At 44.2% G+C, this 22,337-nt stretch overlaps 1 protein-coding gene across 2 annotated transcripts; it reads left to right on the plus strand.

Moving 5' to 3' along the window:
- Positions 1-67: 67 nt before the first annotated feature.
- FOSL2 (FOS like 2, AP-1 transcription factor subunit) lies at positions 68-21,939 on the plus strand. Of its 2 annotated transcripts, none has more exons than XM_074989816.1 (4): positions 68-836; positions 9,271-9,525; positions 13,953-14,060; positions 15,496-21,939. In XM_074989816.1, exons 1-4 carry the CDS (start codon positions 738-740, stop codon positions 16,003-16,005), a joined length of 972 nt encoding a protein of 323 aa, XP_074845917.1. In that variant the 5' UTR covers positions 68-737; the 3' UTR covers positions 16,006-21,939. The 2 variants fall into 2 exon arrangements, with proteins under 2 accessions (XP_074845917.1, XP_074845918.1); XM_074989817.1 differs by lacking the exon at positions 68-836 and adding an exon at positions 1,406-1,551.
- Positions 21,940-22,337: the final 398 nt, after the last annotated feature.

Genomic DNA, 22,337 nt, shown 5'->3' on the forward strand with positions numbered 1-22,337 from the left:
GGGAGAGTAAAGGAGCTCAGAGAACAAGATAGTAGAGAGAGACTCAGGCAGAGAGAAAGAGGGGGGCAGGCGGCCAGGGGGGAGAAGGGACTCCCGCGCGAGCAGGGACGGACAGGTAACAAGTGCAGATCAATAATTAAGAGAGTTTTAAATACGAGAGGCCGATAGCCTGCACCGCGTCACCCGGGCCGCCCCGAGCAGGGATCTGGCACTTTTATCGAGAACTTAATTCACTAGGAGGCAAAGAGCCTCTGGACTGAGGACTACAGAGCCAGGGCAGCCGTGAACCCAGCGATACTGACAGGAAGTTTGAAGAGAGGGGCTAGAGGCACCCGCTTTGAGCGCGTGGTGTGCGTAGGGCTGTCCCCGCCACTCTGCTGCAGAGCCAATGTAAGCTTTCGAGATAGGACTTTTTTAAAAAGGAGTCAACTCGCTGCGCTTTTTGCGGCAAATCTTCAATCCACTTGTTTGCTTTCCGAGTGCCCCGCAGACCTCTGGGGGTAGAAAGAGGGGCTGGTCTGTACTGTGGGAAAGACTTTTTTTCCCCCGCCAGCCTTGAGTAGAGGAAAAAGTTGAGGAAAGGGCTTTATTTTTAAGTCTTTATTTAAAAACCACAAACCCTGACGGAGTGCAGTTAGACAGCAGAAAATAAAACTCAGGCCAGAGAAGCGGAGGAAACGAGCGTGTGCCTGCCAGGGAAGGAACATCGTGTTTCTCTCCGGCTCCTACCCCGGATCATGTTCCAGGACTATCCCGGGAACTTTGATACCTCCTCCAGGGGCAGCAGCGGTTCTCCAGGCCATCCAGAGACTTACTCCAGCGGCACAGCACAACAGGTAGGGGTGGTCATAGGCATCTGGCCCTGCGACTGACCCACTCAAGCTTCTTTTTCCCTCTTTCAGGGCGTCTTTCTTTCAGCTCACAGCCGAGCCCCCTGTGATGGGGGAGCCAAGGACCTGCCTTCCACTTAGCACGCCCCAAGTTTTACTTTGCAACTCGGTTTTTCATCAGACAGGATCAAAAATAACAGTGTGGTGTGGGTGTGTGTAACATCTCGCCCTGGGTAACAGCCAGGGTCTCTCATTGTGCTTTTTGCGGGCCGTTTTCCTGTAATCGACTTTGCAAAAAAAAAAAAAATCTGCTTAGCCAAATAGTAAAGTTCACTTGCCACACCCAGTCCACTTTCTGAGCGCCTTTATCAGAGCTCTGCCTCGCTGGAGATTAGGGAATAATAGGTGCTGCCTATCCTTCGGCACTCCCGAGTCCACGCCTTCAAAGTGTGGGGGGGAACAACTTCTGTCTTTGCAAGAGTTTGGGCGGTTTTGTGTGAGTGTAATTAATCAATGCGGAGTCTAATCTATGGAAATTACAGAACGCCCGGGAAGAAGAGAAAAGCAGCGCTCAATCGGTAGTGCAGCTAAGTGTGTAGCGCGTGTGTGTTTACATGCTGCTTTCTACTTCTTGAAATTACCGTCTCTGCAAAGCGACCCGGTTGCTGCTAAGGCTGTGTGGTGAAAACATGCATCCTGCTGCTGCCGTGACCATTGCTGGGTCAGTCACTCACCGTGGGTTCTGCTATCCTCTGCTGGAGTTAACCTATGGGCTGAAAGAAGAGGGAGGAGGGAGGCAGGCTCTAACTCTTGCACTTTCATTTTGTGCCAGTTTGGGGATTGGAGGCTGTGTGTGTGTGTGTGTGTTTTCCTGGTGGATTTCCTAGGGGGAGTAATTACAGAAAAGGAGAGTGTATTAAACTGATTTTAATTTGTCTCTCTGTATGGAAACGTGTATGTGTTTCTATATAAATACACGCAGTATGTTGTGTATATAGTGTGTGACTGCTGCTCTGCACCTTATGTGCATCTTGAGTGTATGCAAAGAATTTGCGTTACTTCTCTTTATATGAAATGTTTCACAGTGCCAAAAATATCAACTCTTACTCTGCCTTTCACTAAAATAGTGCTGTTTCCTATAATTATCTCCTGTGGTAACTCAAGGTACCTGCAGGCTGTATGATCAAAGAGGCACTGCAGACTTGAAAGTCACAATCCCCCTGAATTTTATTTGTCCTTGGAAGGTGAAGGGAATGCAATGCAACCTGAAATACTGCCAGCTCTGTAGGAATTCAACCAAACATTCAATTCAAATGAAATGGCGCTAGTTCCTACTATTTACACTTGTATTTCAAAATCAAAATGCCACGTTATCGGTGACATTTCAGAATCTTGATGGGAGGAGACAAGATGATAGGAAAGAATATGATTCTGACATCCCTGGGCTGCTTGCGTGAGTAAAAGGTACAGAAGCGGGTTCTTAATCTTTACACAAGGGTATCACACCTTAATCTCACCAGACTGCCTTCAAATTGCTCCCAAAGCCTGTAGATAAGAGGTGAATTTCTAAGTAGGTCAATAGTTTTCAGACTAGGGTGGGTCTGCTCCGAGGGCGGGGGCTGGTCCACAAACTCTCCTGGAAAAGACAACTTTATTTTCTGCTCAGACAACTCCTGGTTTGTGGTCAGTATCCAGCTCCAGTTCCTGTAGGTAGCTCCTAGTCTTTTGATTAAATGAAACATTGACAAGAAAATTAAAGGTCTTTGAGTCATAGTCCTATTTGGGGCTTTTCATCTACCTCGCTGAAGTCCTTATTCCTTTCTTAGAGTTCAAAAAAAAAAAAGAAACCAAAACCCTGAAAGAAAGTGGGCTTTTGTTTGTTTGTTTTGTCTAAATCTTACTCTTTATACCTGTGTATGAGTGGATAGAAACATTGGCTAAGCAGAAAGCCGGTGTTGGCTAATTCATAACCTGGTGCAATATGCACATCAATTTCACAATTAATAATAGTATGCTACACTATGGAAATTTTACTTTGTTATTTGGTACTTTTCAGCAGCCATAGTTTACAGCTGCCTTTCCTGCCTCCACATCCGCATGGTAACTTACTTAAAAATAATAACACAAAAATATCAGTGGAACTTTCTCCTGTCTTGTTTTAGTTAGCTGTTCCCTCCCCCACCATTTTCTACCAAGTAGACAAGCTGTTTTGGGAGCTGAACCAAAACCAGCATTACTTCCTTGATATATACGTGCTATTACTTTGATAGGTCCAGTGATAATCAGTCTTGTGCAGGTCCTTTACTGCAAGGGAGTTAAAATATACAGTGAATCTCTTTTTAAGAAAACTTTATTTGATTTGGAAGGTGTTGAAAGAATTTCAGAAGAGTGCCCGCCCCTTTAATAGTGTCTGTCTGTGCGGATGGAATGTGTTTTTCTATCAGCCAGGGTTTCTACCTACCTGGGGAGTGATATTTTTGCTTTCTTCTGGTATTCAGACATTCCTCAGCTAGCTGATTGCTGCTTGTTGGTATTTACTGTTGATCAGTTTTCTGGTCTCTTGACCCACAGAAGGCAAGCACTTACAGAGCTCATGGGATCCAGTTACATTTTTGAAATAACTTTTCTTGTTGTAAGCTTCTGGTCTTGAATAATATTGGAACGAGAAGAATGGAAGATATTTCCTGTTGAAGTTGCGTGACTATGTGAACCTAAAAGGCTGGTCACTCTTTTTTTTTAATTGCACCTTTTTTCCTTTTAGTTTTCCTAGGAAACACCCCAGAAAGACTTATGTGCCTGCACAAACAAAAATCCATGGCTTCTGTGGAAAGCATTACGCAATCAGGCTAGTTACACAAACCTAGGTTATTTCATAACTTGTTTACATCAGCTGGCCTTCTCTTTCTGTTTTTTCTCCCTCCTTTTTTTTTTTCTCACCAGAGTTGCTTCATCTCCTTCCCTCCCTTTATTATTTCTTGCATAATTTGTGCAAATTAACTGGCAGAGTGGGGGACATATAAAGAAGTCATAAGATCAGTTTTTAAAAATCACCCTATGTTAAACTTTGCCAACAGTACCAGCCTGTGACATTCCTCACATCAAAGTCTTTTACCAGAAATGGTTCAAAGTTTCCCAGCTCACTCCAATATACCTCGTTGGTGCCCTCTGTAGGAAAATCCCAGTAGAAATGCTCCCAGGGACTGCAGTTTAGAATCAGATTATTCACTCATTTTTGGTAAATGTGGGCAGGAGGAAGAAAAGGTGGGGACAGGGGCGGGGGAGAGAACAGGAGAGGAGGGTGAAAAATTGGACATGCTTGGATTGCTTGGATGTTTTTGTTTGTGTTTTGTGTGCTTCAAATTAAAGGTATGCAGTAGATCAAGCGAATCTTGAAGAAACTATGACAGACTGAGTGGCTCTGTTGAGTGTGTGAGTTAATAAATCTGAAATGATTTGGGTTTATTTTCAGCCCCTTTTGTTACTTTTCTTTCAAACCATGAGAGAGAGAGAGAGAGAGAGAGAGAGAGAGAGAGTTTGATATGGGTGCCATAAATACAGTTTCTTAGTTTACTGTTTTAATAGGTCTTAGATCAGGACACTGGTTTGAGAAGAATATGTGTTTCCTTTTACAATCTAGGAGATTTCTCAGGGCCTTTGTGTGTCATCTTTCACCTAAATCCTTGCAGATTTTGTAGAGTAGGATCAAAGAGGAGCCTCACCGCTGTCCTAGAAATTGGTCTGTTCCACTGATTTTGTACTGTGGAAATCCACAGTTTTATTGCCACATAAAATATATAACTGGCAAAGTTTTTTGAATCTTTCTTCTTCAGAAGCAAGAAGGGTTGCATCAGTCACATGTTTCAAATAGTCTTTCTGAGCCAAAACTTTGATGCCTTGTAACTGTTCTATCCTTAGTGTGCAGCCAGCGCTGTGACTTTTTAAATGTTATATAAAATATTCTATTCCTAATAACGAACTTGCCATGTGGTGAACATGGAATTTAATGAGGGTAATATATTTGCTCTTTCAGAATGGAAGATTGCCTCCTACATATTGTCCCACTGCTGTCCCAGAGCTGCAAAGAAACTACTTACAGGAGAAAAATCTTGCAATATTAGGCTGTTAATTTGTCACAGAATCATTTGGGTTACAGGGGATGAACCTTTCCTGGGTTCATGAGCAACAGGGGCTCACTTGGAACAGCGCTGAAACTCCCCATTAAGGTGAGGAAGGGAAAGTGTAGTCCCATCAGCCTGAAATACCGTGCTGTTGCTGGTGTATAGATACAGGCCTTGGTGACCCACTGATCTGGCTTGTCTTCTGTAATTTGTAGCAAGATTGCTTTCGTTATCTTCGGAATGTCTCTGGGAACTGGAGCATAGGAGGCCATTACCTAGTCCCATGTTTTAGATAATAATAGGAACAGATATCAGCCCTTTTGTTGTAAAGCAGCAGGGAAGCTAAGGGAAGGTTTGTCTTTCACCAAAGAATGCAGAGATGCAGTGGTATCTTGACCTGCAGGTAATTCAGGGCAGTTCTGGGGCAATGGCTCTGCAGTATGGCAGTGATTATAGGTTCCAGAGCAGGGTGCAGGGATATGAAGTGTGCAGTATTCCCATTTTACTATTGCTAAACATCATACACAATGCCATGAATCTCCAGGACACTTTTGGAACCTAGACACCCCAGGACTTGCAGTCTCCATAAAATGTAAGATAACCAGTCAGGAGAGGATGGGTGTGGGGTTTACAGCTGTTGAGATGAAAGCAGGATGCTAGGAAGTGGAATTTGAAGGAACTGGAGGGAAGGGGATGGTGGAGGCGGACGACACGACTGGGACTTGGTGGATGAGGTTGAGGGGCACATTTTCAGGAACGGGACACAGCATGATGGAAGGTGCAACGCTGACTGTAGGGAAAGGAGAAATACACCTGGCAAGAACAGTAGAAGGAATAAGGGGAATGAGCTGAGGTACAGATAAGGGCAAGATTGTGCTGTCTGCTAGGTGAGGGGAAATACCTTTAATTTTCAATATGGAGAGATTGGCAGCCAGTGGACTTCACAAGGAGGTGGAGGGGTGAGAGCCTGTTGCTAAAAACTACGGTATCACAATGGAGTAGTACTGTAAGCGTGTTGAGAGCCTCCCTGGTAACCACTGTGGCAGTCCATGGAAAAGGACTTAGTGCCCACTAGCATTTCTGTAAGAGAAAATGAATGTCCGTGCAGTGTCTGATCTGTGATGCAGGTGGATTGATTAGATGGGAAGGAGAGAGTGACCACAGTGGGAGCTGTGGCCCTCCAAGCAAGGAGCAGAACATAGAAATGGCCACGTTTACGTGCCATAGGTAATTGTGCGTTCCATTTACAGACCCAATGTTAGTCAGAGCGGAGCCTCTTTCAAGACGGTCTTATGATAGTGACACATCCTGTAATTTAGTTAGATGGCGAAAGGAGAATAATAACGGGGGATTTTTATTGACACCTTTCAGAGTTGCCTACCTCAGCAGTAATTTCCTGAAGCCATTTTAAAGGGTTAGGAAGGAGGCTAGTGAAAAGAAGGACCCATGTCACAGCAGAAACTAAAAACGTTTCCTTCTACCCCTAAGCCTATCACTGACAATTTAGTCTGGATACAAAGGCTAGTACCCTGGGTTTACAGGTGGATGGCAAGGCTTTAGCACAATCCAGGGATGTACTTAAAGCTCGATCTGCAAGACCCAGCCCTGCTGTAACCTGTAAAGATGCCTTTATCCTGCTACCAGCCCTCTGAGCTGGTTGTGTTTGGTACTGTTATCTGTGCCAGGAACAGGTGCATTGAGAAGAACTGGATTCGTACGATAGCAACAACTTGGATCAAATGTGAGACCTGATGGTAAATCTGAGGGCAGTGACTTTTTCATTAACGGACAGCCTGATTTCCAACTCTTAATGGCTTGGGGGAAGTTTGCATCTGACCCTTCATCCAGGTAATTTGGTGGCTGATAATTTACATGACATGTCAGATGTGAACACCTCCCTGATTATGAGGCATTGAAGGTCAGGATGTTTGCCCTGCAAGGATCATTACCATGGGATTTGCAGTAAGCTCTCCTGAATGGTAATTCTGCACATCTACAGTCCTTAGTTCATGTGGCCTAACAACGTCCAAGTGAAGATGCTAAGAATCACCTTTTCCCATGTCAAAGAGAGAGGGAGCAGTAGCAAGAAAGGCAAAGCTCAGGCAGGAAGTAAGTAGCAAAGCTTGAAGAGGAGCCCAGATCTTCTGACTACCCTTTAACTGCTCATCTTGCTCATGCTGCCTCCCTTATAATTTTGCCTCCATCCCATTCCTGCATTAATTACACTGTGTAATGTTGAGCTATGAAGCTGTCCTGCCCTGTCCTGTTCTACAAAGGTAGCTTGCCTTTGTTGGAAACTAGGAGAGGCGTGGGAGCTGTAGCAATTTTCAGTAGACTCCTTCGTAAGAGTGATGAAGAAGCAGTCCAGAAGTCTGCAGCTGCTTTATGCCTCTTGGACCTACCACATAAGTCAGGAAATCTTAGGAAAATGGCCTTTCTTGTGAGGTTTTTGAGTACATTCAGTCTTTGTTGGATTCAGGACCCAAGGTTCTGGTGCAACTTTTGCTAAAGGGCTGGTATCTGGAGACAAGTTTGTTCTTAAATTCCTCCCCTTAACTGGTTCACTCATTTCTTCTCCTAACTCCCCCCTTAGTTTGGGGCTCTCTGCTTTAAGTTGGAATATTTCTGTGATCTAAATGGATTTTTTGGGGGTCCAATTAAGGTTGCATTGAAGTTGCTGGGAAGTTTGGTCAACATGACAGACAGAGTCTAATGGCTAGATTTCTGGTCCCTGAAAAATTTAGAAAAGTATTTCGATAGGCTTTGATTTAGGAGAGCACTTAAACACTTAACTTCAAGATTATCCTTAATGCTTAATTAGTCTGCTAAACTGGGGGTCATAATGCTGGTGATTTCTCATCCTTCCTTTTTTTTTTTTTTAAAAACTTCTATGATGTAATTTTATTGACCCAAGGATTTGCATTTGCAAAGGATCATCTCAAGGGCCACAAACTGTTGTTAATGGATAGTTATCACCTCTGGTCTTCAAACCTTTTTTGTCACTTCAGTATTCAGAGCTCAGAATGTTGGTGCAAAGCATGTCTTTAAAACCTCCTCTAACCTTTGAGTGTCTCCTGAAAGGAGCTCTCCCTAGACGTTTAGTGATGGATTTATTTAAGTCTCGCTGAAATCAGGTGTACAAGTATTATGAAGAGGAGATCATGACCTACTGCCTTGGTTTTACTGCTGCTTAGTTTTGTCTAGCCAATGCTGAGTGGCAAGGCACTTGTTTCATCTGAGTTCTGAAACATAATGCATATAGGCTATATTTAAAACACATATACATGCACATAACCATTCCAGAGCTGGACTTTTCACAATATAGCCTAAAACCAGTTTGGGATGAGCATAGTTGCATGTAATGTAGGAAGCCTGAATTGTTGTGATGTCTCGTTCTGTTACCACTGCAGTTGGATGTACAAACCTTCCATCCATAAAGCCATAACATGTGGCCAAAGCTCGGTGTTGTAAGGGTAGAACAGAGTCCCCGTTAAAAGGTTCCACTGAATTGTACGCTGTACTGGTGTTTTTGCTGAAGTTTCTCTTCCTTTTCTTTGGATTAATGGAGAAGTATTTTTCTATAAATGCCTCAATTCCCCTTTCAGATTTGGCCGTGACTTGCAGCGTGGAGTGGGTGCTGTATACAACACTCTTTGCTGCAGGAAGGGGAAGTGTATTATAGGAAAGAGTGGGGACGGTTTGGCAGGAGTGAGATTGGGGGAGAGAGGGAAGGAATTGCACTGCGTGGATGCAGGGGTAGAGGAGAAGAGATCGCTTGGCAGCAAGTCACTTTCTGGATTGAAGTAAAACAAAACTGCACCAAAGCAGAGGGGCATCAAAAGATGCAAATGATCCTTGTGACAAGGAAGCAGGGCCTTCACTTCACAGGTTACAGCATGGATCCTTCAACATGATAGGCTCCTTCTGTGAGGCTTTCAGTTTTTGTTCCAGTACCAGAAGGTGCATGGGGCGTGTACTCTCTCTGCGGGTGCTCTCCAGCCCGGCCACGTCTCAGGAATGAGCGCAGACACAGGCTATTCTGCATGCAAATGAAATGGCGTATGTGTGACTGCCAGATGCCGAAGCCTGTTCTGCCAGTTGCCACACCAGGTTGTCTGTTTGTGGAAGGACGCAGCTCTCCATGTCACGTGTCTGTCAATGGGTCACCGAGGCCATCTGCTTCAGGTGTTTCCCTCCTGTTTCTGGTACCGACTTACGTTTTCCTAATCTGCCATCTTGTTTCTGTTTAGACCTGAATATTGCGCATGTACTGATTTCTCTCCCACCCCTGTCTTTTTTTTTTTTTTTTTGTCTCCTCCTAGAAATTCCGGATAGATATGCCAGGATCAGGCAGTGCTTTTATCCCCACCATTAACGCCATAACAACCAGTCAAGATCTGCAGTGGATGGTCCAGCCCACTGTGATCACCTCCATGTCGAGTCCCTACTCTCGCTCCCATCCTTACAGCCATCCTCTGCCCAGCCTGTCTTCAGTTGGTGGACACACATCCCTACCACGACCCGGTGTTATTAAAACTATTGGGACCACGGTGGGCAGGAGGAGAAGAGATGAGCAGGTAACCATGATGGATAGAATGCCTTGTCACCGCTTGCAAGCTAAGTGGGTATGGTTGATGTTTGGATGGGCAACTGCAAGACATCCCTTAGATGCTGCATGTTGTGGGCTGGTGATTTGGGAGGTGGTGTTCTTGTCTGAAACTGATTGATACCCGTCCCAGGTTGGTGCTGTGTTGCTGGAGGGGCTTTCTTTTGAGTGCTTACTGAAAACCAGGGAGCTCACAAGTGGTGGCTTTTCATGGATCCCATGGCACCTTCTGCAAGAATAAAAAAAGTTTGCATCCCTGTAGAGCTGATAAAATTCTCTTTGGCTAATGATTTTTGTCTCTCTGAAATTGCCCCCTCCTTGCCTTTGTCAGTTGGGAAACATATTCTGAACTTCCAGTCCTCAATTTCATATGTGGTGCTCTGTTAAATATCTGCCAGGTTTCCTCTTCAGTGGTGGCTTCATTTTGGTGGTAGGTGAATTCACATCTTGGGCCAGATTCTCAGGCATGCCTGAACTCTGTTTAATATCCTCTGTGTGTGTGATAAGTGGGTTTTGGTCACATTTCTACTCTTTCAGTCCTAGGACTACTGGCTAGAGTGACCCTTAACAACTGTTCAGTCAGTTCCAGCTTTCCAAAGCACAGCATGCTCTGATCACACACCTTTGCACCCTGCTGTACAGGGATGACCTTTACTTTATAAAGGCCTCTCAGGTCCCTCAGGATATCATACAAAGGAGGTAATTTTATTGCTGAGCCATCATTACAAGTTGTAATTCAGCCAAGTTCCTTCATACTTAGCAGGCCTGGGTCAATATGTGGCTTCACATCAAAACCAGGTGAAACTTTGTAGTCTAAACTGGGTTTCAGTTTGAGTTTATTTGGCGACAGCCTCAAACAGTGAAAGCTTCTGAGCAGCTGCGTTTTACACAATCTGCTTTAAAAAAAAAAAAAAAAATGCCAGAGGATTGGATGGGGAGTTCTGACCTGGGTGGAGAGCCTTAGCCTCTCTTCTCCTCTGGGCCAGTTCCTTCCTCTTCCAGTGTGCTCTCCAACTAACTGGCCCCACTCCCATTCCAGTGCTGAGTGTTGGCACAAATGTGAAACTAACCAAACTCCGCTGTGGGAGGCTTTTACTGCGCAAACATATGCTTATTAAAAAGAGCCGTATGTATAGGGGGCGGCTGTGGATCTAAGTCAGTTTCCTAGTAGGTAGGTGTCCACATCGCGAACCCAACAACATCCAGTCCCTGGGTGGCAGGCTCAGCAAGAAATGAATGATCTTGTAAACCAAGCTTGTTTTGTCCCTGGCTTTGCTGCTCAAAGGGACATTAACATGGCTAATATGGGCAAGCTTAGACTTCCATTGTCCACACTATACCTCACTATGTGTGGTGGTAGCAGACTTCAGCCTCCAGAGCTGTCAAATCAGTGCCTTCCATTGGTGCAAAATTTACTTCTGAAGAAGCTAATCTGGATCTCTCTCTGAAGTTGCAGTTGTTTAGACCTTTGCAGAGAAGTGCAATGGGATGTTATGCCTGGCCAGCGGTTGAATATGGGTATTGCACAAGGTCAATTTTGAATAAAACAGTGAGTTCTGTTTTTACTTCCACATCATCCATTTGATTTTCACTTTGATTATTTTAGCCTGTCTGTTTTTTTTTATTTTATTTTAATTTTTTTTTTTGAGCTCTTCAAGGCAGGCAAGGGGTTAACTTTGGTGGTAATGCATGAAAATCCCCTTAGTGCAGAAGCCTTACACCGTTCCATTATTAAGCTCTATTTTTAAGAGCATATGGTTGCTGGGGGAAAAAAAAGAGCGTCCTCCTCCAGTAGGAGGAAATCAGGACATAGGTCGCGGGGGGGGGGGGGGGGTCCCTGCATTAGGGTGAATTGCCCTGACTTTCATTGGGTCCAATGCTCTGTTCCCTAAAGCAGAGGAAAGCTGGAGCTAGGACGAGAAGAATAATTATCAACAAATAATTTGTGTTGCAGATGTTGCCTCTGCATTCACAAATTGGCTGTGAAGACATCCTTGTATCTTCCAATTTGATTATTTGACTTTCATGCCTGAAGAATGTCTGCCAGTAATTCCTGGCCTGTGTCTGGTTTGTGACCACTGTAGGTCCTTCAGATTCAAGCTGTGCTGATTATACAGATGCAGGGTTCAGTAGCTGATGGGCTGAATGGGACTCCTAACATCAGCGTTCAAGAGGGTGTGTGTGCATGTCATGAATCAAATTCAGAGTTCATTTTCTGAGACAATTCTAAAATATTGCTGAAAATAGGCTGTTTTGGTGAAAGTTTCTGCAAGTGCAAACCCATCTACAGGATGAACCTCTCTAATCCGGAACAACATTCATAATATGGCGTGATTTTACTTAGCCAGATGGCTACTTACCATGAATGTGGCCAAGTTTCCCACAGTCCCATAAAGTTTGTTCACAGCCGTTAGTCCTGGCTCTCCGTGTTTTGTGCTGTTTTTCAGCTGTAATTTACCCCTAAATGTCTCAGAGCCTAGTAAGCAGTGGAAGTGTTGATAATGCTGATAGGCAATATTGACCTCCTGTGGCCTGTCAAATTCTCTCATCCAGCACCAGCTAGGTCCGGAGGGTGATGGATTAGAGAGGTTTAGCCTGTATTAGCATATTCACATGGAATTAGTACAGAAGGAAACCGGGTTATGAATGATGAAGAGCTGGATTCCTTTAAAAACACCAAGGACTGTTTCTAATTTTATGCCTCAGCTAAAGTTACACACGTACAGTGTTCTGTGCCAGATTACAGCCTGAGCTACCACCTTTCTTGGTCATCCATGGAATTTGTGAAAGTGGCAGCCTGAGTCAGATCATTAAACAGAATTGAAGTTACTGTGAAAAAATTTGGTCTGAAACACATTTCAATGGCTGTTGTGGTCCTATACCCCTCCCATTGCGGCTTTTGAAACTCCCATCCTTTAGCTCCAGATCAGCTGAGAATTTGGGCATGTGCTTTAGAGCTCTGCTGATCAGGGACCATACAAACTATGTATACTGCATGTTGTATGCACACACACACATGAACACTTTGTAAATGTGCACAACTGAAATAAGACTAATAGAAATGTATAAAGTTAACAAAAGAGCTAGAAGCCCAATGGGATTGGGGAGAGTGGGGGAGCACTTGCAGTTTAAAATTAACTTCCTGGAATGGGAATGATTGCTGTAAAATATATAAATAAATAAAAACCCAGAATGAAGATGGAGGAGAAGAAAAGTCATAAAAAGAACAGATATTGAAAGCGGAGACGAGCTTGTTCACTGCATTATTCACAGCCCTGAAGGTTTTAAAACTGAAAAGTGTTTAATTAAAAAAAAAAAACACTTCTGTTATTTGTTGGCAGTTTACTTTTTATGCACTTGATCAACTTGACGTTACCGCCAGATGAGTCAGTTTCAGTTTTGGTTCGAGTCACTGGGTCTGATTCGTACTGGTTTACAGCTGTAGAGCAAGCCTGCAGGCTGCTAGCGTGAGCTTTGTCAGTGCACACCGGCTGAGGATCTGGCCCAGGATTTCTCTGTGTGACTTATGTTCTAGTTGTGAGCACTGCACAGGAGTGATAAAATCCAAACCAAAATCTGCTTTGTGGTGGACTTGAAAAATGGCGGGCCTGATAGTCGGCGGGCCTGATAGTCAGCTGGCCTGAATCAGGGGAGCGGCATGTGCCTCATTCAGCATGCTCATTTATATCTGCTGAAGAGATGGCCTGGGATCTATAACAATGAAAGCATTTCTGTTTCTGTGAGATTTTGCAAATGCTGTCCCAAAACCGAGATATTTTGAGCCTGACTTGACTGGATGCTGCTGGTGGTCTGGTACTCTTGATCCCTCTGGTTTTACAACGTCGCTCCAGGAGCTTCTGTGGAGTTACTCAAGATTTACACCAGTGAGAACGTAATCCACCCTCTGGTTCCTTTTATGTTGCTGGATGGTTGCCTGCAGATACAGGAAGTGCAGTGTGTTATCTTGGCTAGTGCTTAGAAATCTGGGGTCAGACATCCTCTGCTGGTGTAAATTAGCACAACTCCATAGACTTAAGTAGAGCTACGTTGATTTGCACCCACTGAGGATCTGGTCCCTGACCTTTAGGTTAAAGACTGTGCTTGTGTGGAAAGGAGCAAACATTTTGTTTCACGAAAGAGACACAGAACATCTTGCTCTGGCTTTGCTTAACATAACGACCCTTGCACAGCCTTGTTACGGCCCTCTGCTTTGACCGGAGCCCTGCATTATAGAGTCAGTCCTGGGAGAGATGCTGAGCACCTTCCTCTTCCATTGGTCTCCAGCGTGGGAGATGAGTGTTCAGACCCTTGCAGAATCAGGCCCTTTTTGCTGTGTGCAAGGAAGGATATGCTCAGCTCTTGTTCTGGTTTGTTTTTGTTTTTGGCATGGGCCGGCAGCTGTCACCTGAGGAAGAGGAGAAACGAAGGATCCGGAGAGAGAGGAACAAGCTGGCAGCTGCCAAGTGTCGTAACAGGCGTCGAGAGCTAACAGAGAAACTCCAGGCGGTATGTACTCAACACGCATCTCTCCCCTCCTAATTATACATCCCTTAGGTCCTCTTAAACCATGTCTCCCCTTCCTGTTAGTGGGTGACATAAATATACTGCAAAGTATGTGCCACGCTCCTTTTCAGTGGCTGGTTCACTGAGGATAACTGCTTCCTACTGCTGCCAGCTAGTGGAGACTCTCCTTTAGCTTATATGGTAGAGTTATGTTCTATGAGGATTAATATTTTGGTTTGAAAGTCTAGGGACAACCTATGGGAGGTATTTCACTTGCACTCATATGCTACCTATGCAGCTCTCTTGTTGTTTGCCCAAATTATAAGCATGTATAGTCATTTCCCTGTCACACCCTTCAAGTTCAGCCTCTTCTCAGTGCTTGATTGTCAGTATAGATTTTCTCTTTACATGATATGATTTGTTTGTGTTAATTTGCACTGCAGTAATTGACTAGGTCAAACCAAAGACATTTCTGCTAGTGGAACGCCCAGTATGTTCCAGAAGTCTCTTTCTACAAGTCCCCTAGAAAGGCAGGATTTCCCAGTGGTTAAGGCACTAACATGGGAGACAGCTTGGCTCAGTTCCCCCTGCTTAACTACAGACGTCCTCTGTGACCTTGGCCAAGTCATTGAGGCACAGAGAAGCTATCTGTTAAAAGGGAATGACAGCTCTGTTTATGAGGATGAATACATTAAAGATGGTGAGATGCTTAGATATAGTTGTAATGGGGACTATACAAGTACCTAAGATATTTTGGTTTTCATGTGAAGAGCAACAGTTCAAATGCTCTGCTCCAGAACCTAGTTGCCAACTGCAGTGATTCGGAGCCAGAATCTTCCTTTCACAGGGACCTGGGTGCCTACATAGCTTGGATAATGTCAAAGGGGGGAAGCTGGCTGGAGAGGAGCTGGGAACGACGAATAGAAGCCCTGTCTAGTGGCTGAACTCCGAAGGCAGTTTAAGTGTTTGAAATGAATCAGGTGAAGCAGCAGTAACTTTCCCATAACACACAATGGCCGACTGGCCCCAGACACTGGCGTTACAGGGGGAGGAAGGGCCGCCCTAAGAATGGAATAGAGGCACCGTTCTCTGTTGTCCATAACTTGTACTGCTGCATCCTGGACACCGTTCATCACTCTTTGTATGGTCCCCTAGTACTCCTTCATTGCTGGTCCTCACTCAGTGGAGCGTGTCAATTGTCTCAGGTCCCACGGTACATTGTTTGGCTCTGAAAAAGTCTGTTTGGAATTGCCTAAGTGGTATATCCCAATGGCTTGCTGTGTTGCTTACTGCTCATGGAAAGCCTCTAAGAGTCCTGCAGGGATGTCTGCTCAGTGTCTCTCTGTGCTTAGCATGTTCTGATAAGGCTCCGACTTTGCCCACCGCTCTCTCCCCAGGTGTGGGCTGTCCTATTTATGTATTTCTCCTTGGTCTGTAGGAAACAGAGGAGCTGGAGGAGGAGAAATCGGTGCTGCAGAAGGAGATTGCTGAACTCCGCAAAGAGAAGGATAAGCTGGAGTTCATGCTGGTGGCTCATGGCCCTGTGTGCAAAATCAGCCCCGAGGAGCGTCGCACCCCCCCTTCCCACAGCCTCCAGACGGTGCGGACTGGAGCAGGTGGTGCAGTGGTGGTGAAGCAGGAGCCGGTAGAGGAAGAGATCCCATCCTCCTCTTTGGGCCTCGACAAAGCTCAGAGATCAGTCATTAAGCCCATCAGCATTGCAGGGGGGTTTTATGGGGAGGAGCCACTCAACACTCCCATTGTGGTGACCTCGACGCCTGCCATCACCCCCGGCACCTCCAACCTGGTCTTCACTTACCCCAGCGTGCTGGATCAGGAGTCTTCTCTCTCCCCTTCTGAGTCCTGCTCCAAAGCTCACCGAAGAAGCAGCAGCAGTGGTGACCAGTCCTCCGATTCCTTGAACTCTCCAACCCTGTTGGCCTTGTAACCCCTTCTCCCCAGCGTGCCCCATTTACCGGTGTGTTAAATCCCCACCCAGCACTGTGGGGGAGGGAACCTCCTTCACAGGGTTAAAGACAGGTATAAGGGCGCTCAAGCACAAGGGCAGTAAGAGCAAGAAGAGGGGAAATGCTGCAGCTCTGGGCACCTCCTGGAGCAGGAAGAACAAGAACAAACGTAAACTCCATGGAAGCAGAAATGAGGCGGGAGGAAATGACATGCCCAGTCCATCTGGGGAGGGGAATCTCCCCTCTGGAGGAGCTGCCTATGGAAACCTCTTCAAGTGTTTAATGGACTTTGGAAACACCCTTTGCCAGGACTGGAGTCAAGCTGCCAAAAATCACTAGTCCCCCGACTTTCCTTTGTGAACTGATCTGATGAGTTACTCTCTGCGCTTAGTTCAGCCTGGTTGATTTTGCTCTGTCTCTCTTTCTGTTGTTCATACCACGACATTTCATTCAGTCTAGCTCCACTCTAAAAGCTTGTGATCTTTGTTAACTGATGATGATGTCAGGAGGGGTTGTGGGAAATCCTGGCTGTTGCTTGGTCCTGGGGTAAAGAGTGTAAGTCAATAGCCCCTGAGCTGACTGACAAGGATGCCCTGACCAGACAGCGTAGGAGGCTCAGTCAGTGAGGGGAAGGCTTGTTTGGAGGCATTGTAGGGTGTGAGATGGGCCCCCCAGTGCTGCAAAAGCCAGGTTAGGAATATGCCTCATAGTGGGGTACAGAGCAGTTCCCCTGGAGCTGGTAGGAGCTCAGAGTCCATATCCACTAGCTGGGGTCTTTGGCAGCATTGCTCCTGCTATTAGCCTTTGTCAAATCTGATGCCAGACCTTTCGTTTCCTCGGCTGTCTACCACCCTGGGAGCAATGCATCCTCCTCCTCCTCCTCTATGTGCTGTGGATGTCGACTGCACTCCATGGGCAACCCTCCCCTCTCAGCCCATATTTACAGAACGTATCGCTGAAGAGGCAGTCTCATTCAGTGCATCCAGGAAAGAGAGGTGCTAAGAACAAAAGGCTGGAGCTGCCTGGATGGTCTCTTGGCACCCATGCAATAAGGCAGTTTGCATCTCTGTCGTCTTTTCTTGTCATATCTTTGCACCTTGATTCTTGCCCCTGTTGTATTTTGCTACTGGTTGGATTTGGGTATTTTTAATTCTGGTACTGAGAGGTCTCTGGCCCTAATAGTGCGTCCTCTGTCATCTCAGAGTCTCAGCTGACAGTCCAGAGTGTATGCAGTGGGCACGGCCTTTGAAAATTAATGCCCACTACTGAAAATAGTGACATTTCACCACAACACCTCTGGAGCCAAGTCCAACTCCTACTGAAGTCGGTGGCACTTAAATACCGTGCTCAGGTGCACTGTAGGTTTTTTCCCCAACACGGTGTGCATGGATGTAGTAAGTCACAGCTCATTTCAGAGTGTTCAAGCTGTGTTTCCATTAGTCCAACCCCACTGAAGAGGCTGTATAAGTATATCTAACCCATGGGACGTAATCTTTTGGGGTTTTGTCAAAATTGGGATAAATTCTGAGTTAGATGGGACTATGAGGAATCTTTGATACAGTGTGATATTTTAGGGCTCAGTTCTCTGAGATGCTGAGTGCCCTCAGATTCTACTGTCTCCTTTGGGTGATGCTCAGCTCCTCACAGGATTGGTCTTCTATGTAGCAATCATGGATTCTTTCAGACCCTCATTGTTCCTCAGTTGCCTGATCAGGTTTTAAGGAATACTGCCTGAATTAGGTTTTGTTTAAAACCAAACTAAATCCAAACATTTACAAAACTTGCCAGGAAGAGAGAGATTTTATTGAATTGGTCATGAAACTGAAATTCATTGAATATATTTTCTTTATTATTTGAACATCCCCTACTTATGCTAGTGACAGAGACCTATAACTGACTATAGACCAAAACCAATTATTTTCATTGTCCTTACCTAATTAATAGACATAAAGGTAAATGATTAAAACCATTTTTCAGTAAGTTACCTGGGAAGATTCTGTTTTTAATAAGTTTTTTTTAAGCTACAAAGTGTTTTTTTTTGTTTTTTTTTTCTTACTTCAGGATGAACTGTGGCTTCTTGTCTTCCTCACCCCCTCAGTTTAGCAGACAACTTATTTGGGCTAATCTAAATCACAAACCTGAGATCAGTAGTTAATATGTCTCCCCTTTGTCATTTTCACATGTGCAGCGCAGAAGATAAGACACGGGAGGTTTAGGTTGGACATTAGGAAAAAGCTTCCTAACTGTCAGATTGGTTCCATCGCTGAACTAAATTGCCTCGGGAGGTTGTGGAATCTCCATCATTGGAGATTTTTAAAAGCAGGCTAGAGAAACACCTGTCAGGTGTGATCTAGATGGTGCTTGGTCCTGCATGAGTTCAGGGGACTGGACTTGATGACCTTTCAAGGTCTCATCCAGTTCTAGTATTCTATGATTTAACCAGTCATGACTCCTAAACAAGTATAATTTTGCCCTAGGCCAGTTGACCTGACTCACCTTCTGTAAGATCTTCCTAATACATGGTTAGCATTCCTATTAGGTACTGAGTAGGTACCTGTTTCCCCAGATGTCTGAGCTTTACAAAATTGGCAGCATATGAGGAAAAGGCTCTTCTGAAATCTCCTTGGTACCAAATGTGACTCCATGGTATCTTGAAAAACAGACTAGTCTCTTCTTACAATGTAACTTAAGGTGATGCTCACAGTTCCATCAGTTATCTGTTTGAGTGGAACACCTGGCCAGATAACTGTGGGCAGTCAGGATAGCAGAAGTAGAATGCTTCTGAAAGAAGTCTTTCGAGTGTGATTCCACCTCCCTGTAAAACCTTCTTTGGCTGGCCAGCAAGAGCTAGTCCCAGAAATTAGAGATGATCTTTTTTCATACCTGGTCCATCTGGACTACTTTCTGTAAGATGTTTCAAGTTGTCCCCACCTCCCAGATATCAATTTGGGTTACTTGTACCCAAATTTAATTATCCTTCTCTGCAGTATGGGGCACAAGTTATTTGCAGGTATAAACTAGTGTAAACGGTCAGCTCTGCGTAACTTGAATGCTTTAAACCATGATTCGAATACTTCCTAAGTCAGCCAGAGATTAGGGGTCTGTTACAGGACCAGATGCATGAGGTTCTGTGATCTGCAGTGTCGAGATGAGACCAGTTGATTGTGATGTCTGTGAGTATTGGCTTGTATCTGTCTCTCTTCCAAACCATAGACCGCCCCTCTTCCCCACACTCATCTCTGTGACATGGGCATACATCCAAGGGACAACCAAGCTCCTCTTTAGGTCCAGTTCATTGAGATGTTACCCAAAGGAGCCCCAGCCTCCTCCCTTCCTGCTTCCCTCCTGTTCCCCTTGTTTTGCTTTTTCAGTGAGCACTTCTGAGCTGAGCCCTGAAACAGTATGCGTGTCACTGTCCGAAGTGGAGTATCCCTTTTCTGGTCTCTGAAAATAACTTGAGCAGCTTGTCAGTTGTGGCAATACACATCTTTAACATCGGTTTCTTAAAAATTTAAAGTAACCACAGGGGAGAATCCAGAAACTCTTCAGCCATCTCCACCCTCTTGTTCCGCCTCATCCCCAAACCCCAGAAACCCTTCAGGCAGTCCCATCTTAAGAACCTCCTGATAGGCCACAGGGCTTGCGTGTTCCTCAAGTGGAGGAATCTCAGGGCTTGTGGCCTTAGCCTTAATTTCCCTATTGCAAATGAGACACAGCAGGACCTGTCTGCTGCTGTGCTCTGGCTCAAGATTTGTCTTTTACCCATGTTGGTTTCACTGATGCTCTTTCAGAAAGTGGCCCGGTCCACTGTTTTGCAACGAGCAATCTCCATGCACTCCTGTGTCATAGTAATTCCTATATGTGCAGTGTCTTCAAATGTCCTAGTGGTTGGGCCTGAGGATGTATTGTCTGATCCAAAGACAAAACCTATGAGCATCTCTCCACTGGCTTCAGCAGACTTTGGCTCAGTCCTTGATTATCTGGTCCCAGCTCACTAAAGCTCCTAAGCACGTTTAGAATAAATCACTCCCGGACTGGGGGAGCAGCAGTAGCTAAATCAAGGGAAACATTCTTTCAAACTGCAAGTGGTTTTCCTCCTGTTTATTTCACCCCCATTTCCCACTCCTTCCAGTTTTGACATGGTCCAGATCTGTTCCTTCCTCTTTGCTGAAAGGGCTGACTAAGTCAGCAAACTGAGAGGTGAATAGACCTAGGACCAACCTTTTGGGGGTCAATAGTTTTTCTTTTTTCCTTTAAAAAATATTATTTAAGTGATCTGTTAAGTTCATCTGAACCCTGAATTTTGCTGCTTTATGTATGTATGATCCACCTGGCCCTTGTCCTAAAAAAGCTGAATATCTCATTATTTATTGGCAGGCAAACATTTTGTGTCTGATCCAATAGATCTGCCCACCATTAATTTAACATCCTCCAAACTCATGTTCCTGTTTTGTTTTGGTTTCTCTTTAACTCTAAGGGGGAATTCGGAAATCTTTTCAATTATAATGTCCACGGTGACCATTACAAGATCATCTGCAAAAGAAGGGCCAGGTCAAACATTTTAAGAAAGGAGGGAACAATTTATTTCTTATTTATTTGTCATGTTTACATCTAGTTCTGTTTCAGACCTGGGCATGATAATGATAGCATTAAAAATACTTCAGTTTTGTCTGATTTTTTTTTTTTTTTTTTTTTTTTTGCAGGTTAATAATGCTTTTTTCTTTAGTTAAAAAAGAAGAGCCCTGATTTATTTTGTCTTGTCTGTATAAAATGTACAAAGAGATATGTGTTTCTAAAGATGCATTATCACTCCTTTGTGAACAGTAGCTGGGGCTGGGGGCAAATTTCAGAGTACAAGATAATAATAAAATCCAATCCTCTTCTACTTAATTGTTCCCCTCCTTGCACCGTCTGATTAAGGGTTAGTCCACTTTATTGTTTGTGGTTACTTGATATTTACAATGTGTAGAAAATAGGTATCTGATTGTTTTTGCTCAATGAGAGGATAAAATGTTGTGTATATATATTTAGATATACTGTGTAGTTCAGAGTACCATCAATAAGGGATAGTGCATCTTTATTAAAGCGGTAAGTTACTAATGTCAACTGAAGTCTACTTTAAGATCCTTGAAGAAAACAGCCTGATACTGATTCCATTTACATGTGTATGCATTAGGAGTAACTCCCCTGAAATGGGAATAAGTGGAGTTACACTGGTGTAAAATTTGTCTGAGAGAAATTGGAATCAGGCCCCAAAGAACTACAGAAATCTATCAAGATCCATGTATGTTTGGGGCACTATTATATCCCCCATTTAAAAAAAAAAAATTAAGCATTGATTTTTTTTTCCTTTGGGGTGAAATAATTCCTATTGAAAAGGGTCTTAAAGGTGACTGCCAAATTGGGACCCTTTGTTCATTTTGATCTTTGTATAGTTCTTGCGATCATGGAGAATCTTGGCTCTGAAGCAATCTCTCTGGTGATGTCTTTTCTTTTCTTGTTATTTTACTGTAATACAGGCCTACAGTGTTTGCACTAAAACAAAAAAGCTTGTTAGAGGAAGCTTGCTGCTATGAAAGAAAGAACATATTAAAACGGTTTTGCTTTTACAATTTTAACTGAGTAGCATTTTGTAGAATAAAATTGATTTAGATTGGAAAAGAAGAATGTTTTTTTTTTTTTCCTCCCCCACCCTCACCCTTTCTTTTTCTTCCATTCCTTCATGGGTTTTTTTCCTCCTTTCCCTTGGTGCTCAGTTGTGATGATTGCCTGTGTTTTTGACTATGCTGCTGGGAGTTATGACACTTGTAAACCCTGTTTTAATGACATGTGGACACTTTGTATAATGAGAGCTAACTGGAGTTCTTCTTTCTGTTAAACTGAAGTAATTAAAAGGCTGTCTTTGCCGTAAACGTTGAAAAGCTTGCATGTTCCTTCCATCCAAACACATGGCTATAGATGCATATCTGTAAAATATTTCAGGTCTCCCTTCATCAAAGGGGCTGTAATCCAGACAGTTTTTCTGCCCCATTTATTGTTCTGGTGCCAAAGCTAATGGAATGAAGCATGTGGGTTAACAGGCAAATTACAGCATTAATCCCTTTCTCTTGCCCTCAAAAAGAAGGGGACTAGAGAATGCAAGATGTGATGACTTGATTTACCGTCCTGCAGACAGATGGATTCAGAGCTTCCACTGTTACAACCTGGAGGCTAAACTCTGTTCCTGGATATCTAGCTAGTCTAGGGAAGCAGCCTGCATTTCCTTGGGGATATATACATGGATAACTTCACCCATCTAGGAAAAGCAGCTGTC

The sequence above is a fragment of the Carettochelys insculpta genome, chromosome 3 (genome assembly GCF_033958435.1).
Source record: "Carettochelys insculpta isolate YL-2023 chromosome 3, ASM3395843v1, whole genome shotgun sequence".
Lineage (NCBI taxonomy): Eukaryota > Metazoa > Chordata > Testudines > Carettochelyidae > Carettochelys > Carettochelys insculpta.